Source organism: Ochotona princeps, chromosome 1 (assembly GCF_030435755.1).
Source record: "Ochotona princeps isolate mOchPri1 chromosome 1, mOchPri1.hap1, whole genome shotgun sequence".
Classification (NCBI taxonomy): Eukaryota; Metazoa; Chordata; class Mammalia; order Lagomorpha; family Ochotonidae; genus Ochotona; species Ochotona princeps.
This window is the reverse complement of record NC_080832.1, coordinates 4,157,723-4,184,546: the sequence shown is the minus strand read 5'-3', so window position 1 is coordinate 4,184,546 and position 26,824 is coordinate 4,157,723. Positions and strand designations below refer to the sequence as shown.

Genomic DNA, 26,824 nt, shown 5'->3' with positions numbered 1-26,824 from the left:
TACGGGCCTATCAGAAAAAAACACATTTTCAATTCACTCTCATATTCCTATAATTAATAGACCCTTTTAGTTGAGGTTTCTGTTCGGAGGCGGATGAGCCTTGCTTTATGCGGCCCAAGGGCCTGCATCCTGGCTGGGAAAGTTTCTGCCTCTAAGGTTTCACTTGGGGTCAAATGAGTAGAAACTTTATACTGTCAGTTAACATTTAGCCACTAGGCAGTGGTACTACATCTGGAACTCTGCTGCCCCTGGGCTTGAAAAGGCAGGACAACAAACACCAGAACACCTGTAGGGAAATTCACTAATGCTGAGTTTGTACCAGCAGACAAGCATGCTTCCCGCTGACTGATTCATTTCCTTGGAGTCAAAACTTCCGGAGGCCCTTCATCCACAAACACTTGAGTGTGACGCTGCAGCCAACCAGAACCTGGCACTCACTTCTCCCCGGGGGACGCCTGGCCACACTGGGCACTTTCCTCCTGTCCAAGTTCTTGCTCATGCCCCTCCCCCAGCACTTGGGTTCTTCCCTTAGTGGAGGTGACACTGTGACCCAGTGCAGCCCTGCAGGTTTTCGGGGGCAAAGGGCACTGCTCATGACATGGCCACAGCATTGTGTCTTTATTTCGTGCTTGGCGGTTACTAGTTAACTGGAAACATGGGTGCAGTGACCTCCCAGCTGACCCTGGGAGCACCTTGGGGTCAGCGCACACTCATTTACCTGTAACAGGTGTTATAGAGAAGATCAAGATGCTCACACGTCCAGTGTGCCACCTGCAATCTTTCAAACAGCATCTCCTACGTCCTGCATCAAGTAAAATGATACCCAAGAAATCGATTAATAAACAAGTACACAGATACCAAAGAAATGCCCCATTTCCTGTGAGGAAAATTTAAGGATTAAGATTTTGCAAGAAAACACTGAGATACAAAGTCATCAAACAGGGAATTTTAAATCCAAGGGACATTTCAGTTCCTATAAGAGGCCTCTGGGTGATAAGGACGGGAGTGTTTGGACTATCCCAATTTTTCTATTTTAAATGTCAAGAGTAGCAACAACCAAAAATAACTTATCAAACATAGGAGAAGAGACGAGAATTTATACTCACATTAATTGCTGATCACAGAAGGGGGACTGTTTACCAGCACAGACACATCAGATGACATAATCTCTCACAGTGAAAGGACACTACCTCCAGGGACTTCAACCGGACACCATATATCCAGCGTCCACTGCAACATTCTGAGTTTAAGATGCTACTTTTTATTCCATGTTAATTCAGAATTTCTAAGTTTCCCCAAGGGAAGTCATCCATCTCAAGATGTTTTGTATTCCAGGCCTGGTGCAACGGCCTAGGTGCTAATACCTGGACTTGCAACCTCAGGGATCCCATATGGGCGCTGGTTCAAGTCCCGGCTGCTCCACTTCCTTTCAGGCTTCCTGCTTGTGGCCTGGGAAGGCAGTGGAGGACGGCCCCAAGCCTTGGGACAGAGGCTCCTGCCTCCTGGCTTTGGATCGGCTCAGTTCTGGCTGTTGCAGCCACTTGCGGTGTGAAGCAGCAGATGGAAGATCTTTCTATCTCCTACTCTCTCTAAATCCGCTTTCCAATAATAAAAACAAAATGAGAGACTCTTTGGTATTCCTTGCTGAATCCAGTGCATGCTCGTAATTAATGTTGTGACATGTTTGGTGCATAAAACTATTGAAATCTACACGTTGCTTTTTCCTAACAAGCACTGTTTAATGAACTTGTAAAGCACTCTCTGTATATGAAGATGCTTGAAGCAAGAGTTGGCGGGATGGTGACATGGATGCCTGGGATGGAGCAGGTGTGTCCAGGGAGAGCTGTGGCCCCGAAGAGGCCCAATCCAGAGGTGGCCAGTAACTGGTAGTCAGGCCCGGCCTTCCCGTGTGGGAGACAGCTGGCCCTTCCCCGCTCCCGTACGTACTTCCATACTGCAGGAATGACAGGAGAGTCTTGTAGCGTCCCTGTCAAGTGCTCACTGATTGTCTGAATACATCATTACAGAAGGTCTATGCGCCATGTGCTCTTTAGGTGTTGGGAATTCCAAGCAGTTGTGTCGCTGCTCTCAAGAAGCTCACGGGGCAGCAGTAAGTGGCCAACCAGCGGCTGAGCTCACCACTCTTGGCAGGTGGAAACCAAGGCTGGGTAGGTAAGCAGGACGACAGGCCGCGTGAGCATTCACTCCTGCTGCTAATGCAGTGCTGCCCTGAGGGTCTCTGGGGAGGCCCCAGAATGGCAGGCATCCCAGCTCGCAGTGCCCCAAGGACAGCAAAGTGCAAAGTCAGGGGCCTGGGTAGCAAAGCATACTTGGCAAGTTGAAAGATCAAGAGAAGTGTAACGGGTAAGGCCCATGGGGCTCCCGCCCTTCCCCTTTCAGAAGAGGGCAGACCCCAAGGCCAGTGGCACCAGGGGGTTGGGCGCTGGGGTCCCTAAACTCTCAGAAACCAAGAGGAGGCAGTGAGCTGAGAAGAGACCAGAAAGGTCTTATACAACAGTGTCACCTGGGATTCTACGTGGAACATGAACACCGCGTGTCATCCCTGCTTCATCTGGTCCTGTCGGATGACCCCAGGCGGTTAGGCCAAGTGAAACGGAGGTTTACTGGGGGTAAGACAAGGTCACGAAGCCACAGGTGCACGGGTTCACATGCTGACAGGGCCAGTGGGGAGGGTCTGAATTCCTCTCAGGACCGTGGTCAGGAGGTAAAATGGGGCCAATGGTGGCTCACCGGAGCCACAGGTGGAGTGAGCGACGGGCGATCTACCGGAGAGCTGGCTGGTAACCCAGTAAACTGACGCAGGAGAGGGAGTTAGCTGTGACCGAGCGGATCAAACGAATAAACCACGTCACAACCTCTGAAAACGACCCACGGGGTTCCTGCTCCAACGCTGTGTTCCAGACAACGGCTTTTTGATCAAATCACTAATCCCTGCGTCTGCACAACCCATCAATTAATCAGATAGTTAGGTGAATATTCGAAGCCCCTATAAACGGCCGTGGCTGCTGGGGAATTAAGAATACTCGAGTTAAAGGATTTTAACGTTTCTACCAACTCCATTTCATTTCCTCGATCAAATGAATTTTAAAACGAACCCGTTGTTCCTCAAACGGGCGCACCAGAAAAGCTCCTGGCCAACTGCAGTGTTGGAAATGAGTTCGACACCTTTTGTTCCAAGCCGGGCTTAGCAAGGCGCTCACACATTTCGGCGAAGCAGGATTTTAGGCTCGACCCCCTCGGCCTCCAGCTGAAGGCGCACAGCCGAGACAGAGCCAGGGCGCGACTCCAGCATGTCGTCGGCCCGGAGGACCGCGCACGGCCCGGCTCCGCGGCGCCCGCCTCCGCCCAGGCCCGACGGGGTGGCCGGGCCCAGCCCCTCGCACCCCGTCCGCTCGCGACGGGTCGGGGGACCGGGGGACCAGGCCGGGGCCGGGGGCGCGCCCCGCGCACTCCCCGGTCGCAGCGAATCACGAGAGGCGGAGGCAACGCCAAGGAGACGGACGGGGGCGGTCACGCGTGCTTCCCACGGCGACCCGCGCGGCTGCTGCGACGGCGGCGCCGCCCCTGGGGCTCCGGGGCCCGCACAGCCACCGCCGAGGAACGTCCGGCGGCGCTCTGCCCGGGGGGCGGGGCCGCGCCGGCTCGACGGCCCGCTCCGAGGGGAGGTGGCGGCCCCGCCCAGCCCGGCGGCGGCCCCGCCCCCAGCCCCTGCCCACGCAGGCGCGCTCCGGGCGCCCCTCCCCCCGCCGCGCGCTCGGGGAGCCCGGCGGGGGCGGAGCGACCCTCGGGAGGGGCGTGGACAGCGGCCGGCACGCGCGCACGCGCCCTGGAGCCCCACCGCTACGTGTCGCGCCACGTGACGCCCACCCCACCAAAGTCCCCCGTGAAGCAACAGGACGTTAAGAGAAAAAAGATTTTTTTTTCTTTTCTTCTAGAAGGGTGGCGGTCTCTTCTGGAAGGGTGGCGGAGAGAGGTTGATAACAAAAAAAAAAAAGAAAAAAGGAAGAAATCGTCTAGTAGCGGCAGGCGAGGCGAGGGCGCGGGCCGCCGCCGGGAGGGCGCGGTGCGGGGCGGCCGCGGTGCGGGGCGGCCCCGGGCGGGCAGAGCGCCGAGCCCGGCCCCGCCAACGGCCGCCCTGCGCGGCCCCGCCCGCCGCCCGCCCCCGGCCCGCGCCCCTCCCCCGCCGCCGGCAGCGCCGCCTGAACTGAGGCGAACTCGGCCGGCGAGTGAGTGAGGAGGAGGAGGGCCAGGAGGAAGAGGAGGAGCGCAGTCAGAGCGGCGGCGGCGGCGGCTGAGGCGGCTGAGGCGGCGCGCGGGGACCGAGCCCGCACAGAGCCCGAGCCCGCCGAGACCCGCCGAGACCCGCCGAGACCCCGCGCCCGCGAGCAGCGGCCGCTCCCCGGCGTCGGCCCCCGCGCCCGCCGACACCGCCGACACCGCCGGCCTCGCGAGGGACGCGCCGAGCCGGGCGGCCCGAAGTGCCCGCGGGCGGCGGGCGGGCGCGCGGGGCCGGCCGCCCCGGGGCTCGGCGCGGGAGCCGGCGCGGGAGCCGGCGCGGGGGCCGGCGCGGAGCGGGACGCGGCGTCCCGAGCGGCCGGCGGCCGGGGCTCGCCCCCGCCCCTCCCTGCTCCCCGGCGGCGGCGGCGGCGGGCGGAGTGAGCGGCGGAGCCTGGAATATGGTCGGGGAAATGGAAACGAAGGAGAAGCCGAAGCCCACCCCAGATTACCTGATGCAGCTGATGAACGACAAGAAGCTCATGAGCAGCCTGCCCAACTTCTGCGGGATCTTCAACCACCTCGAGCGGCTGCTGGACGAAGGTGAGCCGCCGCCCCGGGCCCCGGGGTCCCCGCCGGGCTGCTGGGGCGGGCGGGAAGGTCACGGCCGGCCGGACGAGCGCGCCAGGGAGGCCCCCGCGCCCCCGGGCCCCGGGCGTGGAGCGGGGGCCGCGCAGGCCGGGCCTCCCCGACCCCGAGCGCACGCGTGTCCCCGGGCCGGCCTGGCAGCCCGCCGCCTGCGCTGCGCCCGGGGCTCGGGGCTCGGAGCTCGGGGCTGGGGGGCGCGCGCGTGGGAGCCCTGCGCGTCGCGAGCTCGGGGGCGGCGTGGGGCGACAGGCGACGCACTTTCCTGCCCTTTTGTTTGGGGAAGCGAGAACTGTTGCGGGAGTTGAACTTCGCTTTGGGGAGGGGGTGGAGCCCAAGTCCCGCGATGACGGGCGCGAGCGGAGTCCCGAGCCGGGCCCGGCCGCCGGCGCCCACCGCGCTCGCACGGCAGCGGGGCAAAAGTTTGCGGGGCCCGGGCGGGCGGGCCGGGCGAGCGGGCTGGCTGGCGGCGGCCCCGCGCGTCGTGCCGAGGAGCCGTGGGCCGCAGCCCGGCGGCGCGGGGGAAAGGCGCCCGGCGCTCCGAGCCGAGTGTCGGCGCCGAACAAAAGGCCGGAAACGTGTGCGGGAGGCGCCCTGGCGCCCGGCCCCGCGCGGCCCCCGCGGCCCGCCACGCAGCAGCCACGCGCGTGGAAAGGGGCGCTCTCCCTCGGGGTCAGCAGGTCTGCTCGCCCCCCGGGGCCGAGGGAAGCCTGAGCTGTCCCTTTAAGGGGCTCTGCCTTTCCTATTTGTGTTGGCATTTGAAAGATTGTGGAGGCAGAAAACTTTCTGGAATGTCAAAAAAAAAAAAAATCGCAGGAACTCATGAATTGAGTGTTTCCAAATGTGAGCGCTAAGGGGCGCCAGTTATTATTGTAACGAAGGAAATGCCGGCTCTGACCTATATGAAATTTACTTGAAACTTAAATTACGGAGCATTTTATATGCTACTCTGTGTCCATAAGTATGTTTGCAAATGCGGGAGGCCTTTTACAGTTGTTAACAGCTTTACCACGGTTCAGCGTTAACACTGATTTTTTTCTGGAATGTTTGGATTAAGTTTTAGTAGTAAGCATTTCTGAGGAAAGCTTGTTTCGGAGGTGAAGTAGTTGAGAAGGAATCTAGTTAGTAAAATGAAAAGAGGCCTCGGCCATATTTTAAGTTAATGAAAATCGCAGTTTTCAAAGATGAACTCAGTCAAATCGCACAGGAAGTTGCAACGTTGTAATTATTTTCACCTTGTGTGTACCATTTAAAAACGAAACAATTCGAGTTTCTTTGGAACGAAAAGATCTTCATTCTTGTGTCTTTTCGTTGATCCAGAATCACTGAATAATTTGATGTTGGTTTCCTGTTAAGTTTCTAACCTTTGGCCTTAGTAGTTTCTATCTTTTTAGACCCAGAAATTCCTGTCGTCATTATCTCGAACAAAGATTTATGTATTTGTTTATGTGGAAGTGTGGGGTTTTCAGAGGAGAAAATGACTCGTGTGCCCGGGGATCCTCGCTGGAGGATTGCTGCTCCGTGGGGTTTGCTGCCCTGCGCTCGGCCGGAGGCCTCCGGGAGGCCGATTGTTTTAATCAGACCGGCACAAGCATGCAGGAAAAGGGGCTGTTCCGTAGTGTGGGATAAGCTGCTTCCTGTGATTGTTAGCTTGTTATAAGCTTAACATGACTTCAGAACTGGATTCGTCTCTTAACAGCATTGCATTTTTTCCCCTTGGTGAATGATTTAATTAATGATAGAATTCGGCAGGTTGTGCCTCAGTGCTTTGCAACCGGTCACTGCCCCGAATAAACTGTGACTTCTGTTTGTGGCTTGGAATTTTTCTTTGTCCAAATTCAGAAACATTAATTGCAAATATAGGTAAAACTGTAAATGTTACTTTATTGATTAATGGAGTTAAGTTTTTTGCTAGTAGAGGTGTTTGATTATTAATTTTTAAATGAAACCATTTAGGATTTTTATTACAAAATGTGTTACAGTTTGCCATTTGTTTTTACAATTTGAGGAATTTTGTTTGGAAATTTGGGAGTGTGGTGGGATTTCCTGCTTGCTTTGCTGCTCCCTGGCCAGCCTTTGGGGTTGTGCCTGAGGGAGTTGCCTCTCGCTCTTTCCTTCCAAGTAGCTGCAACGTGGCTTGCTTTTTTTTTTTGAGTATGAATACATTCTAGGTTAGACCAGTTGTAGAAAGGGCCTAAGTTGCTGTTTTCAATACATAGAAATCTCTCATGGAGGACAGCTGGTGACTTAAGGGCCACCCGTGGGGAAGATCAGTTAGTCCAGTTGTTTTAGTTTGCTGTGAAGGCCTTTCATTGTCGTGAAACTTAAGTAGATGAATGCCAGCTCTTGCTTCTTATGAAGTTTTTCAATCAGAATTGAGAAAATGAAGGTTAAAATGGACTTAAAAATGAAATGGAGAGCCAAATGTCTTACAATCAGATTTTGGCTTTTCACTTTTGGGTGGAGAGGAAGGGGCTGACACTGTTGATCTGGAGCAAGTGTGGAGCGTGTGAGCAGAGGCCACGCAGCTCCGTGGGGTCAGCAGTGTGTGAGCAGAGACCGCGTGGCTCCGTGGGGTCAGCAGTGCCTGTGGCTTGGGAGGTGAGCAGGAGCCTGTTCTACGTTCCTAATGGAAGAAAATGGACTTTGCTATGTTTTTAGAGAATTTCTTTGGCTTCAGCATAGTTGCTCCTGTCTGCTTCATTTCCCTTAAACATTGGGAGCAGAAATATTTTAAATAGACATTTACTTAAGATTTTTCTTAATATTTCTACTTATGCATTTTTTTTTAATAATACGCCGTTTTCTTACAGGCCTTTCCTCCAGAACCCTTGCTCATTTACTAACATTTTAGCTTAGGAGTTGCTGTCTGTGGAAGCGGGCATGACGTCCCCGTGGGATGAGGTCATCAGGCTCCCGGAGCTGGCCTAGCTGCTTCTGGACCTCAAGTGCTTTTACCTTGGTTGTGATGAGAAGCTGGCATCAGTCCCCGCTCCCTCACCCAGGGAGGTGTCGCCTGCTGCGGATGGCCCGAATAGGAATGACCTGTTGTTTTAACAGTGATTTATTCAGCTGCATTTTGCACTTTGAGTGGCTTCTCTGTAAGTGGGAGATGATTCCTTTATAAGCTTTATTGGCTTTACATGTTCTATATTAAGTTTATGTAGAACAATTGAGTTTATTTCAAAATAAGTCACTTTGCTAATCACATTCATTAATGTGTTTTATATGAATATTTCTGCTTAAATGGGTTGAACAATATCAAGGTGAAGTAAGTTAATTTGGCTCTTTAAGATGCTTCCTGCACATTGCTATCTGCTGTCTGTGCGGGAGCTTCCTTGCCGTAAGGCCCAGTGCTTGCTGGTGTCTAGCGAAGGGCGGTGGATGACCAAAGCAGCGAGCTGGCATACAGCAGCCGGCTGGGACCCGCTGCTCTTCAGAAGAGCCTGGTAAAGGCAGACGTGAAAGAGGTTGTTTTCTTTTGGTTTTTGCTGGGTGGGTGGGTATGTAGAAACTTTACGTTTTTTTTATGTGCCGTCATAAGCAGAACTTCTGCCTCCTAGATGGTAAATGCTGTGACATAGGTGAGTTTTATTTGTTGATAAGTTGAAAGTTGGCCCATTGAGCAACTTTATTGGCTTGTTGATTGTTGTGAACATAGTTAAGAATTCTTGTTTTAAGATCAAGGAGCGGGAAGAGTGGATGGGCTTGTCCAGGAGTCAGAATTCTATAGCAGGTTTTATTTACATGCTTAATGGGATCTCATTATTTTTTTTTTTTTAATTTGATGTTAAGACAGTTCAGTGGGAATTTTAAGAGCAATAATGTGTTTTTTATTCAATGAAAAGTTTTAAGTAATGCTTACATGCTAGTTAAAAATTGGTGTTTGCTTTGGGGTCTCTGGACAATATTACTATAAATAGTGAGTACAGTTATGTTAGATAGGCTGTGCTGACAAGTTGACCCTCTGTAACCTCAGTGTGTGCTCAGCGTCTTACCTACTGCTGCAGTCCCGTTATCTGTTTTGGGATGGATTGTTGCCCATTCTGAGATGTGTGCAAAGCACATTGACACCTATTCGTGGTTGGTTTCTTGTTTCTCAAGTATGGGATGTGAGCATGGAGGTAGCTTTTTTTTTTTTTTTTTTTTAAATAACCTTTCATTCTTTTTAAGCATTTTTATTTACTCATTGTCGGGGAGAGAGACAGACATACTCTATCGTTGATTGACTCCCCAAATGGGCCTAGCGGCTGGGATGGTGCCAGAAGCCAGGAGCATCTTCCGTGTCTCCCCTGTGATTTCAGTGGTCCAGGCATCACGATGACTCTGCTGCTTTCCCAGGCCTTTAGCAGGACACTGGAGTGGAAGTGGAGCATTCAGGGCTTGAATTGCTGCCCTCAGGGATGCTGGTGTCCCAGGTGCCAGCTTAACGAGCTGCACCCCAATGCTGTCCCCCAGAGGCAACATTGGAAACATTGCCTAACTCTAAACAGCTATGTACTGACTGGCAATGGCTTTGGACCTTTTTTTTGAGTAAAAAGTTTATTTTTTCTTGAGTGGTTTTAATTTTATTTGTAGTACTTGCCTTCAGAGTGCCCAGTGATGGTTTTGTTTTACTGTTGTGGATGTTAATGAAAATGAGAAAGAGAAGAACTGGTTTATTTGAGCAGTTTAGTGCTGTATTTCCCCTCAGCCTTTGTCCCATGGTGCGCCAGCCCACCAGTGCTCATCTCTGCTCTTAGGAATTTTGGCATTTAAGGAGTTAGCTAGGTAAACTTTGTTCCTCATCAATTTCTATGTAAAACATAACAAATACAAATATTCCTTGTTTTAAGTCATGCTGTGATGTGTTTGGATAAAGGACCATTTGAATGGTTTTGGTGTAAGTGAAGTCCGAGTTTACTTCGATGTGCCAGTTTGTCACTTAATTCGTTAGTGTTTTTAAAATACAGGTGCATCTTTAAGCTAATTTGAAACGGTGCCATGTTTTAGAAGACTGATTAATTGCAATTTTCAGTTAACTGACAGTTCATTTCTAAAAAGTATCAAGTCTGTTTTAGTAGTTACAGTGTTTAAAAGTTGTGATGAGTTTTTAAAAATTATATAGCAGAAGATGAGTGATTTAGCTGGAATTCTTGCGATTTTGTCTTTTTGTCCTGAGGCTGGGCTCTGGTGTGGCATGGGGTCTCCCCGTTAGCTCTTCCGCTGGGTGTGCGTTGATCGACTCTGTGCTGCATTGAGAAGTTTGAGTCTGGTGAAATGAATTAATTTACTATAACTTTTGTTTAAAATCACCTTATTTGTTGTAAGCAGAATTTGTCAGATTGGCTTGTATTTAAGCCTTTATATATGTCCCAAATTTTTGCCATGTTAATAAAGTTGGCTCATATGTGTGATTATAAATATCTGTACATTTATATATTTACAAAGGGACACAGACAGTGAATGTAATGGAATCTGTGACTGTTAAGAACTGGTGAGGTTTCAGATGAATGCTTTTGAAACAGTAAAAAGCTCATTGAAAAAAAAGTAGAATTATTTTGATTTAACATTTTTGGAATCCATACACAATTTCTCGAACTTTCTGAAGGCCTCTCCTAGTTGGCACCAGTATGGACGTGGTAGAGAATTGTAAAGAGGCACCTGGCTTTGGGGTTTGATACAGGCTTGGTCATCTTCAAGACTGGGGAAGACCACCTGGTCAGTGTCGAACACCTGGGCAGCACTTGGCTTCTAAGTTAATTTCAGGTTAAGATACATATTTATTACGTCTGATAGTAAAGTTAGGAAAGCTGGTATAATTTTTTAAAAATTTGTAATGCAAACCATTTCTTCCTGATTGCGTGTAGGGAATGCTGAGGTAACATGAGACGATTCTTCATGTAATTTCGGAGCAAGAAGGTGCCCGGGTCATTGCGCAGGTGCAGACCCAGGCCTGGCAAGGCTGTGACATGGGTGTGTCACAAGCTAAGATCTGAGCAGAGCTCTGTAAGTGGAATTAGAGGACAGAAATTAGAATATTTTCGTAAGTGAAAAAAGTGCTGTTGTTGGCTTAAGTTGTGCGTGTTGAACAAGTGTTGATGAAATTCTTGTAACTGGAGTACTGATTTTTTTTTTCTTAAATTGTAAAAGTCTCTGATGAGAGGCTGCAAGTGAGGAAGTTAAGGTACTTTTAGAGGATTTCAACTCATTCACGTAAGCTTTTCCATAACCAGAACATAGAGCTGCAGTTCTTTAAATAATGCAGTATAGTTATATTCAATTGCTGCTGTTACTATTTTTAAATGACCACTCAAAAGAAAACAGTATTTTTGATGGAAAGATTTAATATGGAGTCCTAATGTTGCTAACTGATTCAAATCCAAAATACGCATTCCCACCAGTTTTGGATCTGAAGCAGGTATCCAGCCAGCGGTGCCACCAGTACATCGCGTTCCCGTGTGGAGTGCGCCTCTCAAGTACATTCAAGCAACTTGTGTATGAACCACAGTCCTTTTGTTAACTGTAGTACAATAATTGTGTTCCTCTGATAATGGTTGTTTTGTATTGTAACTGAATAAGTTTTCTAAGAATAAAAAAATTTTCAAACCCAGGGCTAACAAAAATGGCTGTGTAGTTGACTGCCCCTCCTGCTGTCCTGTCGCTGCCGCTGCCTCCCTTGCTGGGAGTGTATCTGCTTTCTTAGGACAGATGCCCGACTGTTAATTCCGTATGCGAGCACACAGGTGTGAGCCAGCAGAAAGATGGAAATGAGTGAGTTTATTAAGGAGACCATGTGGTTAAGTGGTAAGAATTCTTTGGCTATGCTCATACAACCTGTAATTTAATGGTGACTGCAATTAATTGGTTAGTTTGATCTCAGACGAGGTATTTAGCATTTTTGAACAGCCACTCTGTGAATGGAATTATCAACTGCCCTTCAAACACAAATGTAAACTTTGTGTGGTTGACGAGCGTTATATGAGAAAGAGCTGCTCGTACTGTCAGGTGGCAGCAGTGTGTAATTTCTCAGTGTTTGTAGATTAAGATAGGCTGAACAGTGAGGGAAGCAAAGTAGCCTGTAGAGAAGAGACAAGAAGGGGCACACTAGTGGTTTTATAGTGTGCACCAGGATCCCTCACTGCCAACCTACTTCTTTGCGATGGCTTTGTGGGGAATAAAGCAGAACATGAATTGGTGTTACCTCTTCCCTCCCTCCCTCCCGCCTCCCTCCCTCCCTCCCGCCTCCCTCCCTCCTTTCATTCCTTCCTTCCTTCTTTCCTTTTCTAAAGATTTTATTGGAAAGGCAGAGAGATGAAGAGACAGAAAAAGATCTTTTGTCTGTGAGTTCACTCACCAAGTGGCTGCAGTGGCCAGAGCCAAGCTGATCTGAAGCCAGGATCTTCTTCCCAGTCTTCCATGTAGGTACAAGATCCCAAGGCTTTGGGTCGTCCTTGACTGCTTTCCCAGACCGTAAACAGGGAACTGGATGGGAAGCAGAGTGAGCCAGGACCCCAGCCTACACCCACTTGGGATCCCAGTGCTTATGAGGGGAGGGTTAGCCAGTTGAGCCATTGTGCTGGATTCTTGAGTTGGTGTTGAAAGTGGATAGGATTTAATGAAGTGAGTGAGGGTGTGGACCATGTTCCAGGCAGGATTGTTGGGATATTTATCACATCACTCATAGGCTATACAGAATTATTAGCATAACATCAGCCTGCCATAATTGTATTAACTTTCAAGTCCTGTCTGTGGTTGCCTTGGCAGAGCTGGACCAAACGATTTCCCAGACCTGATGTTCTCACGTGTTCTAGAAGGGAGCATTCAGCAGGTGTCAGAATGGTGGAGATGTCTAGACTGCAAGGCTTGTTCAGAAAAGCTGTGTAGATTGATAAGTGCAGTTTACAGAAGTTCATATTTTATTGTGATGTTTGTAGGGTATCATTGGAAACTCGGGCCATAATATGAGGGCAATTATAATGAACTCTAAAGCAAAGCAACAAAGTGTAGGGTTGATGAGATTAAGAAAATGAAAATTACGTGTAATGTGAGCTGTTGTGTCGTGAGTAACCCGTTGGAAAATTTATTTTTTTGGAATAGCTACATTTTGTGAAACTAATATTTATTTTTGTTTTGAGCTTTCTGTATTTTGGATCTGAATTTAAGATTTTCTTTGGTGTTATTACTATAGGAATTTTTGAAAATTTGTTTTTATTTGAAAGAGTTAGGGAGGAGTGGTAGAGAGGGTGGGAGAAACAGAGAAGGGAGAGATTGGTCTTCTAGCTGTTGGTTTATGCCCTAAGTGGCTGCAACTGTCAGAGCTGGGCTGGTCTGAATGTAGGAGCCAGGAGCTGCCTCCAGGTCTCCCACGCAGTGTGGGGGTCTGGGAACTGGCTGGGGCACCCTGTTTTCCCAGGGCCGTCGAGAAGTTGGACCCACTATCACTGTGGTGTTCTGTGTGTTTCCAAGTACAGTGAAAATCTTGTGAGCTTATTCATTATTCATTTTATTGTTGATTTTTAAAAAAAGGTTTATTTTTATTGGGAAGTTAGATATACAGAGAGGAAGATCTTTTCACTGATTCACTCCCCAGGTGGCTGCGATAGCCAGAGCTTGAGCTGATCCAGAGCCAGGAGCCTCTTCTGGGTCTCCCATGCCAGGTGCAGGGTCCCAGTGCTTTGGGCTGTCCTTGACTGCCCTCCAAGGCCACAAGCAGGGAGCTGGATGGGAAGTGTGTCCGCTGGGATATGACCTGGCGCTCATGGAATCCTGGTACAAGCAAAGCAAGGACTTTAGCCACTAGGCTGCTGTGCCAGGCCCTATTGTTGATTTTTGTGTTGTTTATGACATTAGTTGGTCCTTTGACATTCATTCCTGTTCATGTATCTCTTTAGCAGTTAATATTTTCTTACATTATGACATACTGAACAAAATGGGTTAACCCTACACACATATAAATGTAATAACCATTCTATATTCAGATTTCTGTCATTGTTTCCAAGTTATTCTTAAAACTTGTATTTTTACTGGAAGTTAGAAGGAGAGAAGAAGGGGAAGGAGAGAGGAGAGGGAAGGAATGTCTGTGATTGGTTGGTCCATTCCCCAATAGACACTACAACCAAGACTGGGCCAGGTCATCCTTCCCTGACCCTGTGGGGGGCAGGATTCTAAGCACCAGGGCCGTTTTTTCTACAGCCTTCCCCAGGGGCGCCAGCAGGATTCTGGATGCAAAGTGTGGAAGCTGGAATTCAGTTCACCTCACCACAATGCTAGGGTTTCTTGTTAGAAAACTTTAAAATGTGTACATTTTATTTGCAAGGCACACACGTTCTGTTCACTGGTTGGTTCTCCGTTTGGCTGCAGCAGCCAGGGTGGGTCAGGAGTTGTGCACTGGATCAGCAGCTGGGGTGCCGGGAAGGGACTCCAGCACTGAAGACGGTTCTCTGCTGTGTCCCTGGAGCTGCAGTGGACGCAGGTGGTGGGCTGTGGCGGAGCGCTGGGCAGCTCATTTGAAGCTGGTGGCTCACCACGTGCACTGTGCTCAGGGTGCCATTGTAGTCCACTGTCTGTGGATGGGGCAACAGAATCAGCCTTAAAATGGTAACTAGGGGTGCTGTATCTCCAGTTCCACTCTAACATTACAGTATATTGTATGATCTTTTTAATTTTTTTTTTTGCCGACACTGAACTAACGAGGAATCTTGAGTGAGATAATTACTTACGAAAATCTGCAGTACAAAAAGGGAACTCTCAGGATGTTAATAATGTTACTAATAATGCTAAACTGCTGAATGTTTAAATATTTTAGATGCATTTTAGACATTATGAATTAAAAGTGCAGCTTGTTGTATGTAAATTAAGTAGTTGCAAGATCTCTACTGCAAACTTTTTTGTCCTTAAAAATTTTTAATAGTAAGGAGCTTATGTTCCAGTAGATGGGGGTATTAATACATGAAAGAGTGGTTAGTGATTAGAATGAATTGAGAGTGAGCCCTGTTGTCAGAGTTGGAAATAGTTTGTCATTTAGTTGTAAGGAATGAGTTACTCAGGAATATGATGGAAGTGGCAGTGGGTGAATAAACGGGGTTTGAATAAGTGGAGAATGCTACTCTTAGAAGAACTTGTCTTTTGCAGAAGTTGTTGCTAGGTTGGGTGTATTAACGGCTCATTCAGGACTTTGTTGAAATGGCTGCAGCTGGCAGCTTAGTTGTTGGCAGGTTTCTGTTTTGGGGGAGGACTGAGTGGCATGTGTCTAAAGTTATGGTATATCTGTGTATTGGTATAATTCTGAAGTCTTGTCAAGCAGCTGGTTTGTTTATGTAAGTCAGAAGAATGTGTCATAGTTTATTGTCACCTGCTAGAAAGAGAAAGTTCTTTTTAGGGATCCTGGTTTTATTATCGTAATAAAAAATTATCAGCAGTAGTAAAAAGATAATCTTATCTTACTTTATTGTTACAGTTTACAGCATTATAACAGTCTGTCAGCTTTTTTTAGTTAGGCAGATATTGTATATTTTGCTTTAAAATGTATCTCGCAGTTGTAGAAGATATACCGCTTATTTAAGGTCCTTCATAGAATGTATTTTGGTTAATAATTTATTGAGATTATATTTTCTTAGTCCATTGATATTGAACTTTTTTTTTTTTTTTTTTAACTACCAACTCCAGTCCCTTACAGTTGGATTCTGTCCGCAGGGGTGAGTTTGCTTTCTTTGTTTCTACATGGAGGGGAAGGATGAGGTCCCCTGCGATACCTTTATAGAACTGATCATAATTTGCGTTTCTCTTCCCACTGCCACTTTTCCCTGTTGTGTTCTTAGACTGGAGAATCGAATAGCCAGCCATTCTCAGGCCTGTGAGAGGCGCTGCAGGAGCACGTTGTCCTGGAACCTTATTGGGATTTACATCTGTTGGGGAAGTTAGGACTGACCAATTTTGTATCTATACTGTCAAGAAAGACTATTGTTACAGCTTACGGATATATGAGAAGCTTAGTTGTCCTTCTCCCACAAATCATTAAAAGTTGTTAAGAGGAAATAGATGCACTGGACACACTAATTTAATCTTGAGGTTTATGTGTTTCAAAGACAGGCGAATGACCGGAGACGGGGCAGCAGGCCCGTGGGAGGCAGGACGGAATCCTCCCTGTGGCTTCACTTCCTAGATTTCCGTAGCAGCTGGTCTGGAGCAGGAGGATTGTAGGAGCCGCTTGCCTGGCAGGGACCTGACTCTTCCCCACAGCCTGTGCTTGAGGTCACGGTGGGCATAACAGGGGCCTCTCCCTGCCAGGTGAGAGCAGGGCTTCCAGCAGCTCCTCTGCCACGGTGTGCGGGTGGCCCAGGCAGTGTCTGTCGGTTGTGCTCAGTGCCTGCTCCTTGTGACTCACTTTGTAAAAGGATTTTAATTTGTAAATATTCTGAGTGGGCCCTATAAGTGCCAACTGTGTTACTGTTACACTGCAGTTAACCTGAAACCTGTTACACTGCTTGACAGTAGAAAGTGATTATTATGATACATCATGTCATTTCCAGATATCACTTTCATATTTCCACATTAATTTTTAATGAATGAACATGTAACTGAGTTTTTTTTATTCAGATTAATCAATATTTGAGTGTGTGCTATCTGTAGATACTGTGAGAGATACCCCAAAGCTTCACATGCATGCTGTATTTTTCAAGTTGTCTGGGTACTTGGTAGATACTATGAAAAGTGTTTCAAGTAGTGAAAGCATAAGAGATTATGGGATCTTTGAGAAGAGATAGGCATTCACTTGGCTTTTGAAGGTAGGCAGGATTGAGTGCAGAAAAGGTGAGCAGGAGGTGTTGTGTGCATAGTGCGGAGGACCTTGTCTCTGCACTGCCGGTGTGGGGGTGGGGATCCTTGTAGTAGTTCACCCTGACAGTGTTCTCTCAGGGTTTCCTCTGTGTGTGTCTGGTTTTAGCGCAGGGTTGTTCCTCGTCTGTGGGTTTCCATTGCAGTGTGTCATGTCGGTGCGGTGGATTGTTGTGGTCCTGCTGCCCTTCTCTTCCCCTTGCCTCAGGTTTTCTTTGACCCCTTTTCTTTTTGTTATTCAAGGGATCAATTTTACTGCTTTCATAATCTCTGTATGCTTACTTCAGTTGTCTAGTTCTTTATTCCTCTAGTTCATTTGTATTTTACTTAACTCCTTGCTTTGTTGTCTTGCATTGGTGATCGTCTTGGTTTTAGGAATCAGGCCAATGAAGGAGGAGCAGTGGTTGGTTCTGTTGGTTCTGGTCTAAACTCCAGTGCCGAGTTGCTGACACCCTCTCCTTGATGTGAGATTTTACCTTAGTGCCTTTTCCGTGGAGTTGCTGACACCCTCTCCTTGATGTGAGATTTTATCTTAGTGCCTTTTCCGTGGAGTTGCTGACACCCTCTCCTTGATGTGAGATTTTACCTTAGTGCCTTTTCCGTGTCCTTACCCATTGCTTTTGTTCCAGTGATTTGCAAGACTCATCAGGTTGGAAGGGAAGGGATGAAAATTGTAGCCTGAACATGGATTATTACAGAGTGCTGTAAAGAACTCCAGGATTGATAATAAAAAAAGTTGTTTAGCAGAATATTTTCTGAAATTACTTAGAAAAATATTACTAGGTAAATTTCACTTAGTCCAAAGTTCAAGTTTTAGCTGAAAGCAGGGAAACGTGTTTTTTTCTGTTTTTTATTAAATGACAGTTTAGTCATGTCGTTTCACTGAATAATAGATTTTGTGTAATTCAAATGTATTTGTTACTTAAATATACAAAGTAAACACATTTCACATATGTAGTAACACAGGGGTAGCTTAGGGAGACTTCGCCCTACCTTTCTCCCTGTCCACGTTCCCCACCTACCTTCCTCTCTAGCTTTGCAATAGCATAGTTTGATTTCTGTTCATTCACAGGTTTAACAGTCCATTAGGTAAAGATATCAACATATGGCAATTAGAAAACAATAACAAGAGAATACGCATACACACACACAAATTCCTGCTGTTCCTTGGGAGTGTGAACAATGGCTTTGCACAATAATCAAATTCCAGAATGGCAGTCTGGCACTTAGAGATCACATTTTTTTTTTCCTTTATACATTTGGAAATGTGTTTACTTGGAAAAGATTTGAATTTTTGGCTTACTGGTCACATTTATTAGGGTAAATATTAACTACATAGATAGTATAAAACATTTTTGCAAATTTAGTAATTCCGGTTTTCTGAGAGTGCCTTGGTGAGTAGATTTTTTCTTTTTTTATTTGAAAATTATTTTACTTGAAAGGTGAGAGAGCTTGGTTTTCTGTCTGCTGGACCCATCCTATGCCTAGAGCCAGGGACGTCTGGGTCGGCCACGTGGATCCAGGGGCCCAAAGCCTTGGGCTGCTCTCTGCTGCTTTGTTAGGCTGTCAGCCAGGATCTGGGTCAGAAGTGGAGCAGGTAAGAGCTGAACGAACACCCCTAAGGGATGCTGGCATTTCAGGCTGAGGATTATAGCTTGTTACACCCCAGGACTGGCTCTGGTGACCAGCTGTAATTTGGGAGCTAGCTGTTCTGTGTTTTCCCTCCTCTCTGCTTGCCCCTCCCCCATTATAGCCTACTAAGAAAAGTCAGGTCAGGTAGAAGTGTTGGGTAACATAATGTATGACAGTTGACTCAGATGGTGGAAGTTAAGCTAGAAGTACAGAAGAAACCAGAAAAGTAGTAAAAGGTATTCATTTTTCCAACATTTCAAAAGATTTTTGTTCCTTTTTTATAACTTAGAAATATTATGTACATTGATTTTTCTGCTTGTTTGTGATTAATTTACTTGATAACATTGACTTAGAAATTTGAACTTGAGTTTCACTGGACATTTCTGTAGAACTCAGTTTGTGGGTTACACGATTGTTAGAGGTTTTCTGGTGAGTGATAGGCTGCCACAGCACGTGGAAGGAGCTGGCGTCGGAGCGGCTCTGATGGCAGTGTTGGCTGCTGCAGCGTGGCTTCGCTGTTACCAGTGAAAAATGCTTTCCTCATAGTAGTTGTGCAGGAGGCCATGGGGTAAAGCCCCTTTGTATAATAAAGGTGATGAATTTAATCGGAAACTGGCAGCCAGTTGGAAATTGTAGGCCTTGATGCTGGGAGAAAATTGCCTATAAAGCAACTCTTGAGAGAACAGGCTTTAAATGTATCCACCCGTTCTGACACCGAGGACACTGGGATCCCAGGGTAGTGTGCTTCCCTCCTTTGCTCAGATGGATGACACTTGAAGGTGTGAAAGCTAGAGATAGCTCGTTTAAGGCAGCATAAGCTTTATACAGAAGGCCTTTAGCACGTAGGAGTACATTGTTAGTATTTTCTTAAATAAGATGCTCCATTTCTAATCATAAGCCATAGATTTTCCCCAGCTGTAGGTAACTGCCTAGGTTGCTTTGTACCTAGGCAAATGTTACATTGCTGGAAGAAAAGCAGCCGTTAGTTGGCAGGCATCCTGGGCCTGGTTAATGCCAAATTTGTGCTGATGATGCAGTGTGCCAGCAAACTTGCCCCCCGCCTTTTTTTTTTTCAAGAATATGTGGGAAGGGTGGGGAGTACCAGGCTGGGACATGCAAGCCCAGCCCTTGAGTGGGGGTGCTGCAGATTGCCAGGGAAGGGGCTTTGGGACACATTGGCGTGGGAGTGGCGAGGGCTTATTTGACAGGGAAGGAATAACTTCTGGGGGGCTTCCATGGACTGGCTGTCATTGCACTCGCAGGCAGGTGAGGGGCCTGTGCCAAGGAGGGGCGACCAGAAGACATGTCTGAGTCATGCTAAGGCACTCATGCACGTGGGAGAACTGGGATGGGCTAAGTAGCATTGCCTGGGGGAAATACCTTGGTGGACCTGGCCACAGTGCCTCCCCGCGACTGTCAGAGCAGGAGGAAGGCCGCATCAGGTTGGGCTGCAGCACCCAGTAGAGAACACGAGAGAACCAGATCTGGGGGCAGAATCTGTAGGGTACTTGTGGGCTGGCCTCTGTGGTACTGCAGCACCTGCTGGTTTGTATAAGAGCTGTGGTGCCAACAGGTTGAGCCAGGCTGGACCAGGAAACTCACCTGACACTTACAGGAGCCAGGTCTGAGAAGAGACTGGGTGGGGTCCATGCTGCAACACCCACTCTCACCTGCAAAGTCTGAGACTGAGGGCAGACCATGCCAGGCTGGGCAGCACCTGGTGGCATGTGTGAGGTCCAAGGCTAGGGTGGAACTGACCAGGCAGCTCTATCCACTGGCATGTTCAGTGGCTGGTTCAGGTGATGGACTGAATTTAACCCTGCATTGGCTGGCATATACAACAGTCAAGTCTGAGGTCACCCCAGGTGAGGATTCTTAGGAATCTCCAACTAGATGGCTGGACTCAAACCCTGGCCACTTGGAAAATCACAATAAATGTGGTCTGACCTTGGAGTGCCTGCATTGGGACTGGTCTCCTCAGTTGCTGATGCCTGGGCAGCGGCCAGAATGTCCAGATGCTCATGGGGGACATGACAGCCAAATCATTTAGCCAGCAGAGGACAGAGTTCATCATCAGAGCATGTTGGACAGCCCTATGATGTCAAACCATTCAAGTAGCACCCTCAGAACTCTCCCCACATCCGGGTCTGGGAGCAGCCATCAACAGACCTTTCCTGTTGCTGGTTGCTGACAGAGTTTGGCAGCAAGGAGTGGCCCCCTCAACTTCCTCACAGCAGACACAGTAGGAAAAAAAAAGAAATATTTGTCGCTCCACCTTTCTTCATGCCTCAACCCTCCCACCCTAGTTGGAAGTCTGCATGGGCATACGTCTTTCACAGCTGTGTCAACAGTATTGAAAATAAAATGGGGCCTGGCATGATGACTCTTGCTAAATCCTCACCTTGCATGTGCCAGGGTTCTGTATGTGTGCCGGTTCTTGTCCTGGCTGCTCCACTTCCCATTGAGCTCTCTGCTTGGGGACGGGAAAGCAGTAGAGGATGGTTCAAGGCCTTGGGACACTGCACCCGTGTGGGAGATCTGAAAGAAGCTTCTGGCGTCAGATGGACTCAGTTCCAGCAGATAGATCTTTCTGTCTCTGCTTCTCTTTGTAAATATGATATTTTCAATAAAAATAAATAAATCTTTAAAAAAAGGGCCTGGCACTGTAGCCCATTGACCAAAGCCCTTGCATTACACGTGCCAGGATCCATAGGGGTGATGGTTCGTGTCCTGGCTTCTTCACTTTCCATCCAGCTAGCTGGCTGTGGCCTGGGAAAGCAGTGGAGGATGACCCAGAGCCTTAGGACCTTGTACCTGCAAGGGAGACCAGGTGGAAGCTAGGCTCCTGGCTTTGTATCAGCTCAGCTCTGACCATTGCGACCATTTGGGGAGTCAACCAAAGGATGGAAGATCTTTCTGTCTTTCTGTGAATCCGCCTCTCTAATAAAAATAAATAAAACCTAACAATAAAAAAGCTATTTTTTTCATGAATGTGAAGAATTGTAACCTTAAAGAATGCAGAACACTGTTGCAGTTAATGCTGAGTTGATGGCTTCTCAATCTGTTTCATATTTTGCTTTAAGTAATTTATAGTACAAAACTTTAATTTTTTCATGTGTTTGAGAGATACAGAAAGGAAGACAGGTAGGGAGAGCCTGCTGATTGTTCTCCTGTCTCGTGCCAGCAGGTGGGACCCCTTGTCGGGGGCAGGAACTCAGTCACAGTTGCCATGTGGTTCTGGATTAGCGGGAAGCTCAACTTAGAGCCAGAGCCAGGCCTCTCGGATGCAGATGTCTTCAGCTGCTAGTCTAAGCATACTCACCCTTCATCATCAAGTTTAAACACAGTATAGGACAGTTTCTATTGTGGGCACCATGGGCTTTGTCATTTTCTGCTCTAGTGACAGTGCTTGTCCTTCCTTGGGAGTTGCCTAGCCCTTATCCACCTTAGTGTATGTGTGCCTGGAGCTAGGCTTACTGTTGCACGGGTTTTGAGATGTACCCCTGTAAGACGAGTCCACCGACAGACTGCTGCGTCCGTATTCGGAGGTGAGCTTGTCGCTATAAGAAAGGGAGGCATTACCAAGATGATAGATGTTTGAAGTGTACAAATGCTAATGTAAAATGTGAAAATAATGTCTCTTATACCTGTTGATACTAGTGTTTGCTAAAGGAAAATAAGGATTACTCTTACTGGATTATTAGATTTGTTTTGGTGTGCAGCTCTGATGTGACTGTAGTTTCTGGGGAGCCCAGTTAAGTGATAAAGGCTTGTGGATGTGGTAAACCTGCTCCTTCAAGTGTAGGATTTTAAAAAGTGTAGTTTTTAAAGACAGTGGGAGAACTTAATAATGGGTTGAGGAAGCAGCAATAGAAGGAAGAAATATTTTAAACTTTGAGGAAACAAATGATTGAGGTTGTGGTCAGAAGGTTGAAGGTCTTTTATTTTTTTCTTTTTAAAATAAGAATCAGTAATTATCTCTGTAAGTTACTTTAAGGTTGATTGTCGTACATGGGTGTGAGAGGGCTTGGCTCCGTCTGGCTTTTCACCACCGCAGAGTTGCACTGAGAGCAAAGTGTAGACTAAGTCAGCTCCTTTAGGCTTTTCTCTTGTCAGTGATATAGGTGCTTAGTCTTCTGCTTTATTAAGTTTAAGCTGTGGCAAAATTGGCATAAGGGCTGGAGCTGAAAGAATAATGAATACATATGCTTTGTGAGAAAATACCCAGTGTGCTTGTTTTAACTGTAATGCTGCTTATCCAGGAGAAGAACTTGCAGAGGACAACAGTGTTTTCCTGTTCAGGTAAAATGTAAAATTTTATGAAGTTTTAGCATCAAGCTAGAATAAGGAATAGATAGCTTTTGTGCTACGTATCTCTATAATTCATGTGTTTGTGTAATTTGGTGAGCTTAGTCTTGTGTGTTTAGTATTCACATAAAAATTTGCCATTTTTCTGTAGCAAACTGTGAATTTAGTAAATTGATACTCTGTAGTGTAACTGGTTGCGTGTAGTTCGCTCATAAACTGATCTTAAATTTAGTTCCCACAATTACTAATGATACATTAATTTTTCCAAAAAGAGTTTTCTTATGATACACATCCAAAGCACAAATGCTGTGATAAAGGCAGCCACAGCTTCGTTCATTAGCAGTTGATCTCAGTACCTGCGAAACCTGAAGTAGCTCACATTTGAAGTTATGGAGTGATTTTAGAATCATCCATACGAAAACTCATTGTCACTAAGCAAGTTCAGTGTTGCAGGGTTGTCGGGGTACTGTAAAGAGGGTGATCACAGAGTTACAGCGTGGTTTCAGACTGATGTGGTACTGAGTGTGGAGGTGTAGCACTACAGGTGAGGCCATTTGCTGGAGTGATGCTGGCTTCTCGTGTTAGAGTACTGACTGCAGTTGTGGCCATTCCAGTTCCTTCCCACTTGGGAAGGTACTGGCTTCTGCTCCCCGTGGGAGACAGCTAGAGTTCCTAGGTGCTCCTTGGCCTGGCCCTGTGCTGGCTGTTGTGGCCATATGTTACTTAAGGGGGAAAAAAAAGATGTCTTTCAGTTTATTTTTGTTTTGATTACTGTTTCAGAGTTTGAAGTTACAGCTATGTAAATATAACATATTATTAAGTTACATATGTATAGATTTTAAAGATTTATTTGAAAGGCAGAGTTAGAGATGAGAATGGGAGCGAGCGAGAGTGCGAGAGTCAGCTTCCACCCACTGATTCATGTCCACCGAATGGCTGTAGTGACTAGAGCTGGCCCGTCTGAAGCCAGTCGCCGAGAACTGCTTCCGGATCTCCAGATAGGTGTAGGAGCCCAAGTACTTAGGCCTACTTGTGTTGCTTTCCCAGGAGGATTAATAGGAAGGTGATGGAAAGTGGAGCAGCTGGGACTGAAACTGGTGTGTGAGATGCTGATACTGCAGGCGGCTTTACCGGATATGCCAGTGTTGGCCCAGAGAATATTTTTTTTCTTAAATACTTATTTGTTTGAAAGTCATTTATGGGGGTGGGGAGGAGAGAGAATGAATGAAGGAGTCTTCCATTCTCTCTTTGACTCCCTGAATGGCTGCCGTGGCTGGGGTGAGCCAGTCTGAAGCCACAGGCCTGGAACCTCCTCCAGATTACCATGTGGGTGCTGGAGCCCAAGCCCTTGGCACACGTAAGCAGGGAGAATGGTTGGAAGTGGAGCAGCTGGCCCCTCCAAGGATAACCTGAATTAACTAATATACACTGGGATTGATAGCTCAGATGATAGCTCAGATCATAAGATTTTTCTGGATTTTATAGCTGAATATTTGAGGGGATTTTAGTGAAAGGGAGTTGGGGAAAATGTAACTATTTCTATTTTGTATTCTAACCATATAGGATTAATTTAAGCAGACACAATTTGCTAGGTGCCTTTCTCTGAATATTTTCTATGCACATAGTGTCTGGGAAAAGAGCACTTGCACATTTCAGATAAGAAATACTTAAACAGATGAGCAGATACAGTTTGGGCATGTTTGGTCCAAAATGTGAAATTCTTCAAAATCTTAGAAACTCTTTGAATGCTCGTGTGATACTCTCATTTCTTGAAGTGTCTCAGGGGTGTCTGGTGTGCTGGTCCTGCTGCTGCTCTGGAGACAGCCCACTCGGCACTGTAGCGCTGTTGCTGTGTGTAGTTCTCTCGAGGTGCTTGGTTTTAAATCACTGTCAGGGAGAGGGTCCGCTCCAGCTCAATTCTGGGATTCATCTCTAATGGCAGGATTTCACCAATTTTCCTGTATCATTGTGAGGGTGGAGATGGAATGTTGTTTAAAAAATTTTTAAGGAGCTGGTGCCATGGCGTGGTGGGTTAAGCTTCCGATGCTGTGATGCTGACACCTGGTAATGACACTGGTTCAAGTCATGGCTGTTCAACTTCTGATACAGCCTCTTAGGAAAGCAGCAGAGTGGCTCAGGTCCTTAGGCCCCTGCACCCACATGGCAGACCCAGAAGAAGCTCCTGAATTCGGATCAGTTCATCTCTGGCCAGAGAGGCTATTTGGAGAATGAGTCAGCTGGCTTAAGATCTCTTTTTTGTTCCTTGTGTCCATAACTCTGCCTTTCAAATAAAAATAAAATACATCTTAAATAATTTTCTTAAAAGATACTTTTGGGTCATGCCAGTAAGTTTCCACTTACCTCCTATCCAGACTGGTCTTGGTGAAAGCAGACCTTTGCTCTTAGAGATTCTGTTCGTTTGATTTCCACTGGGAACAATGCATACTGGTTTTATGGAATAGATAGCTAATCCAAACGGCAGCTGGCATGTGCCAACCTAGAGGCTGCATTAAAAAGCACAGTTGTTCATTGACTTGTTTCCTGAGAAGGTTTTCAACAAAAAAGTACCTTGAACAAGAAAAACAGAACCACTTATCTGAATCATCGCAGGTATTACTTGGCATATCCATCCAGCAGTGATGAGATTGGGATAGAAATCCAAGCATGGGAAGAACCTTCCAGGCGCAAGGAAGTGTGTCTTCTAAGCTCGTTTCACGGATCAGAGCCGTCAGTGTAATGATGGCGTCAGCAGATAATAGGAATCTTTAGTTTTCCTACTTTTGTTTTCCCTTCCTTCATGATAATTGATATGAGTTAATGTGAAAGAACACTTAAGTTTTCCTAACGACTTTATCTTTTGCAATAACCGAAAAAAAAAAAAAAAAACAACCCGTAGAAATCTGGCCGACTATGAAAAAATGTGTTCTGTCTGAGGTTTAGGTCAGTGCAGGACGCTGAGCCTCATGCATCCTTTCAGGCCCTCTAGGCTGTGCCAGGAAAGGCGCCCAGGGTTGTGCTGGCAGGTCCCTGCTGCCGACCGTGGTGCGTGCAGGACAGAGGTTGAAATCAAAGACCTGAGTGCTCTTGAACAAGTTCATAGAAAATGGGATTGCAAAAATCTGCATGGGATTTTTCAGCTACCCTTGTAGGATGCATTTAGTCAGTGATAGATTCTGTTTTGTGTTTGATAATTTACACATATTTGAAAGAATTTATTAAGCTCAGAAGGTTAACTTAGTAATAATTGAAGAAGTCATTATAGATGAGTAAACATTGTGACAAACTTAAAATAACTTGTTGAAGGATATGCAGTTAGTCTGTGACAAAAAGTTTAAATGAGTGTTTCCTACACCTGACTCCTATCTGTACTTTTCCCCCATTTGTCGTGACCATCTGTTCTTTCAGAAAGCAAATCTAACTTTGGGGATGAAATAGTTAATAGTTAATAGAGGCCATGTTGTATGAGAAGAATACAACTTTCAGGGTCAGATATAGTTTCTGATTTTTCTATTTACCTGTGATGGAATCTTTTGCTGGAAAAACTTAATACTTAGACCTCCACAGAATCAAGATGGCGGAATAGGGTAAGGACATGTTTAAACGGACGGGAAAACATTTAATCAGGATGAAGCAGAGAGGACACATTCCAGGAAATAGGAGAGGACAGAACAACAGCAGAGGGGTACCTGGAGACTGACAGACACAGGAAAGCAGCAGACACAACGGTGTGGTGTTGCAGTGGCTGATACTCCAGCAGCATTCAGCTAATGGCGATCTGAACTCCAGCAGCAGCTGGAACTCCAGCAGCAACCAGGTGGGAATGGACTTTGACTGGGAGCTCGGGAGGTGAACCCAGACAAAGAACTGTCCGTCCTGCTGGTCCTTTTAATTCGACCAGGAGCAGAGACAGAGCAGCAGATTCCAGATGGACAGTGTGAGAACAGGGTGGATTTCATAGCCCAGTCAGCCCCAAAGAGCTTAATTGGGCGCCATTTTGCGTAAGGAGAAAAGGGCAAGGGAAAGGACTGAGCATACACCGAGCTGGGGGTGAGCTAATTTCTGACTCAGTGAACTGCATCAACGTGGCATTCTACATGTTCCACCCAAGACAGGTCTGGGTAGCCCTAAGACCTGACGGCCAGCAGATGAAGAACTCTAGTAGGGGCACATCAGGTGCCATTTTGTGCAC

The 26,824-nt window shown here is 47.0% G+C and overlaps 1 protein-coding gene across 6 annotated transcripts in view; it reads left to right on the top strand.

The window, feature by feature from the left end:
• The first annotated feature begins 4,514 nt into the window (after positions 1–4,514).
• QKI (QKI, KH domain containing RNA binding) overlaps positions 4,515–26,824 on the top strand; it is a 143,205-nt gene continuing 120,895 nt past the window's right edge. For 3 of the 6 annotated variants that reach the window (XR_009244292.1, XR_009244272.1, XM_058654874.1), the window contains exon 1: positions 4,515–4,839. Coding sequence is in view for 3 of the 6 variants with exons in the window: in XM_058654874.1 (XP_058510857.1) it covers positions 4,698–4,839 (142 nt within the window). In the remaining 3 variants the exon portion in view is untranslated. The remainder of the gene's footprint in view (positions 4,840–26,824) is intronic. The other 3 variants (XR_009247620.1, XM_058680242.1, XM_058680756.1) reach the window with 2 other exon arrangements.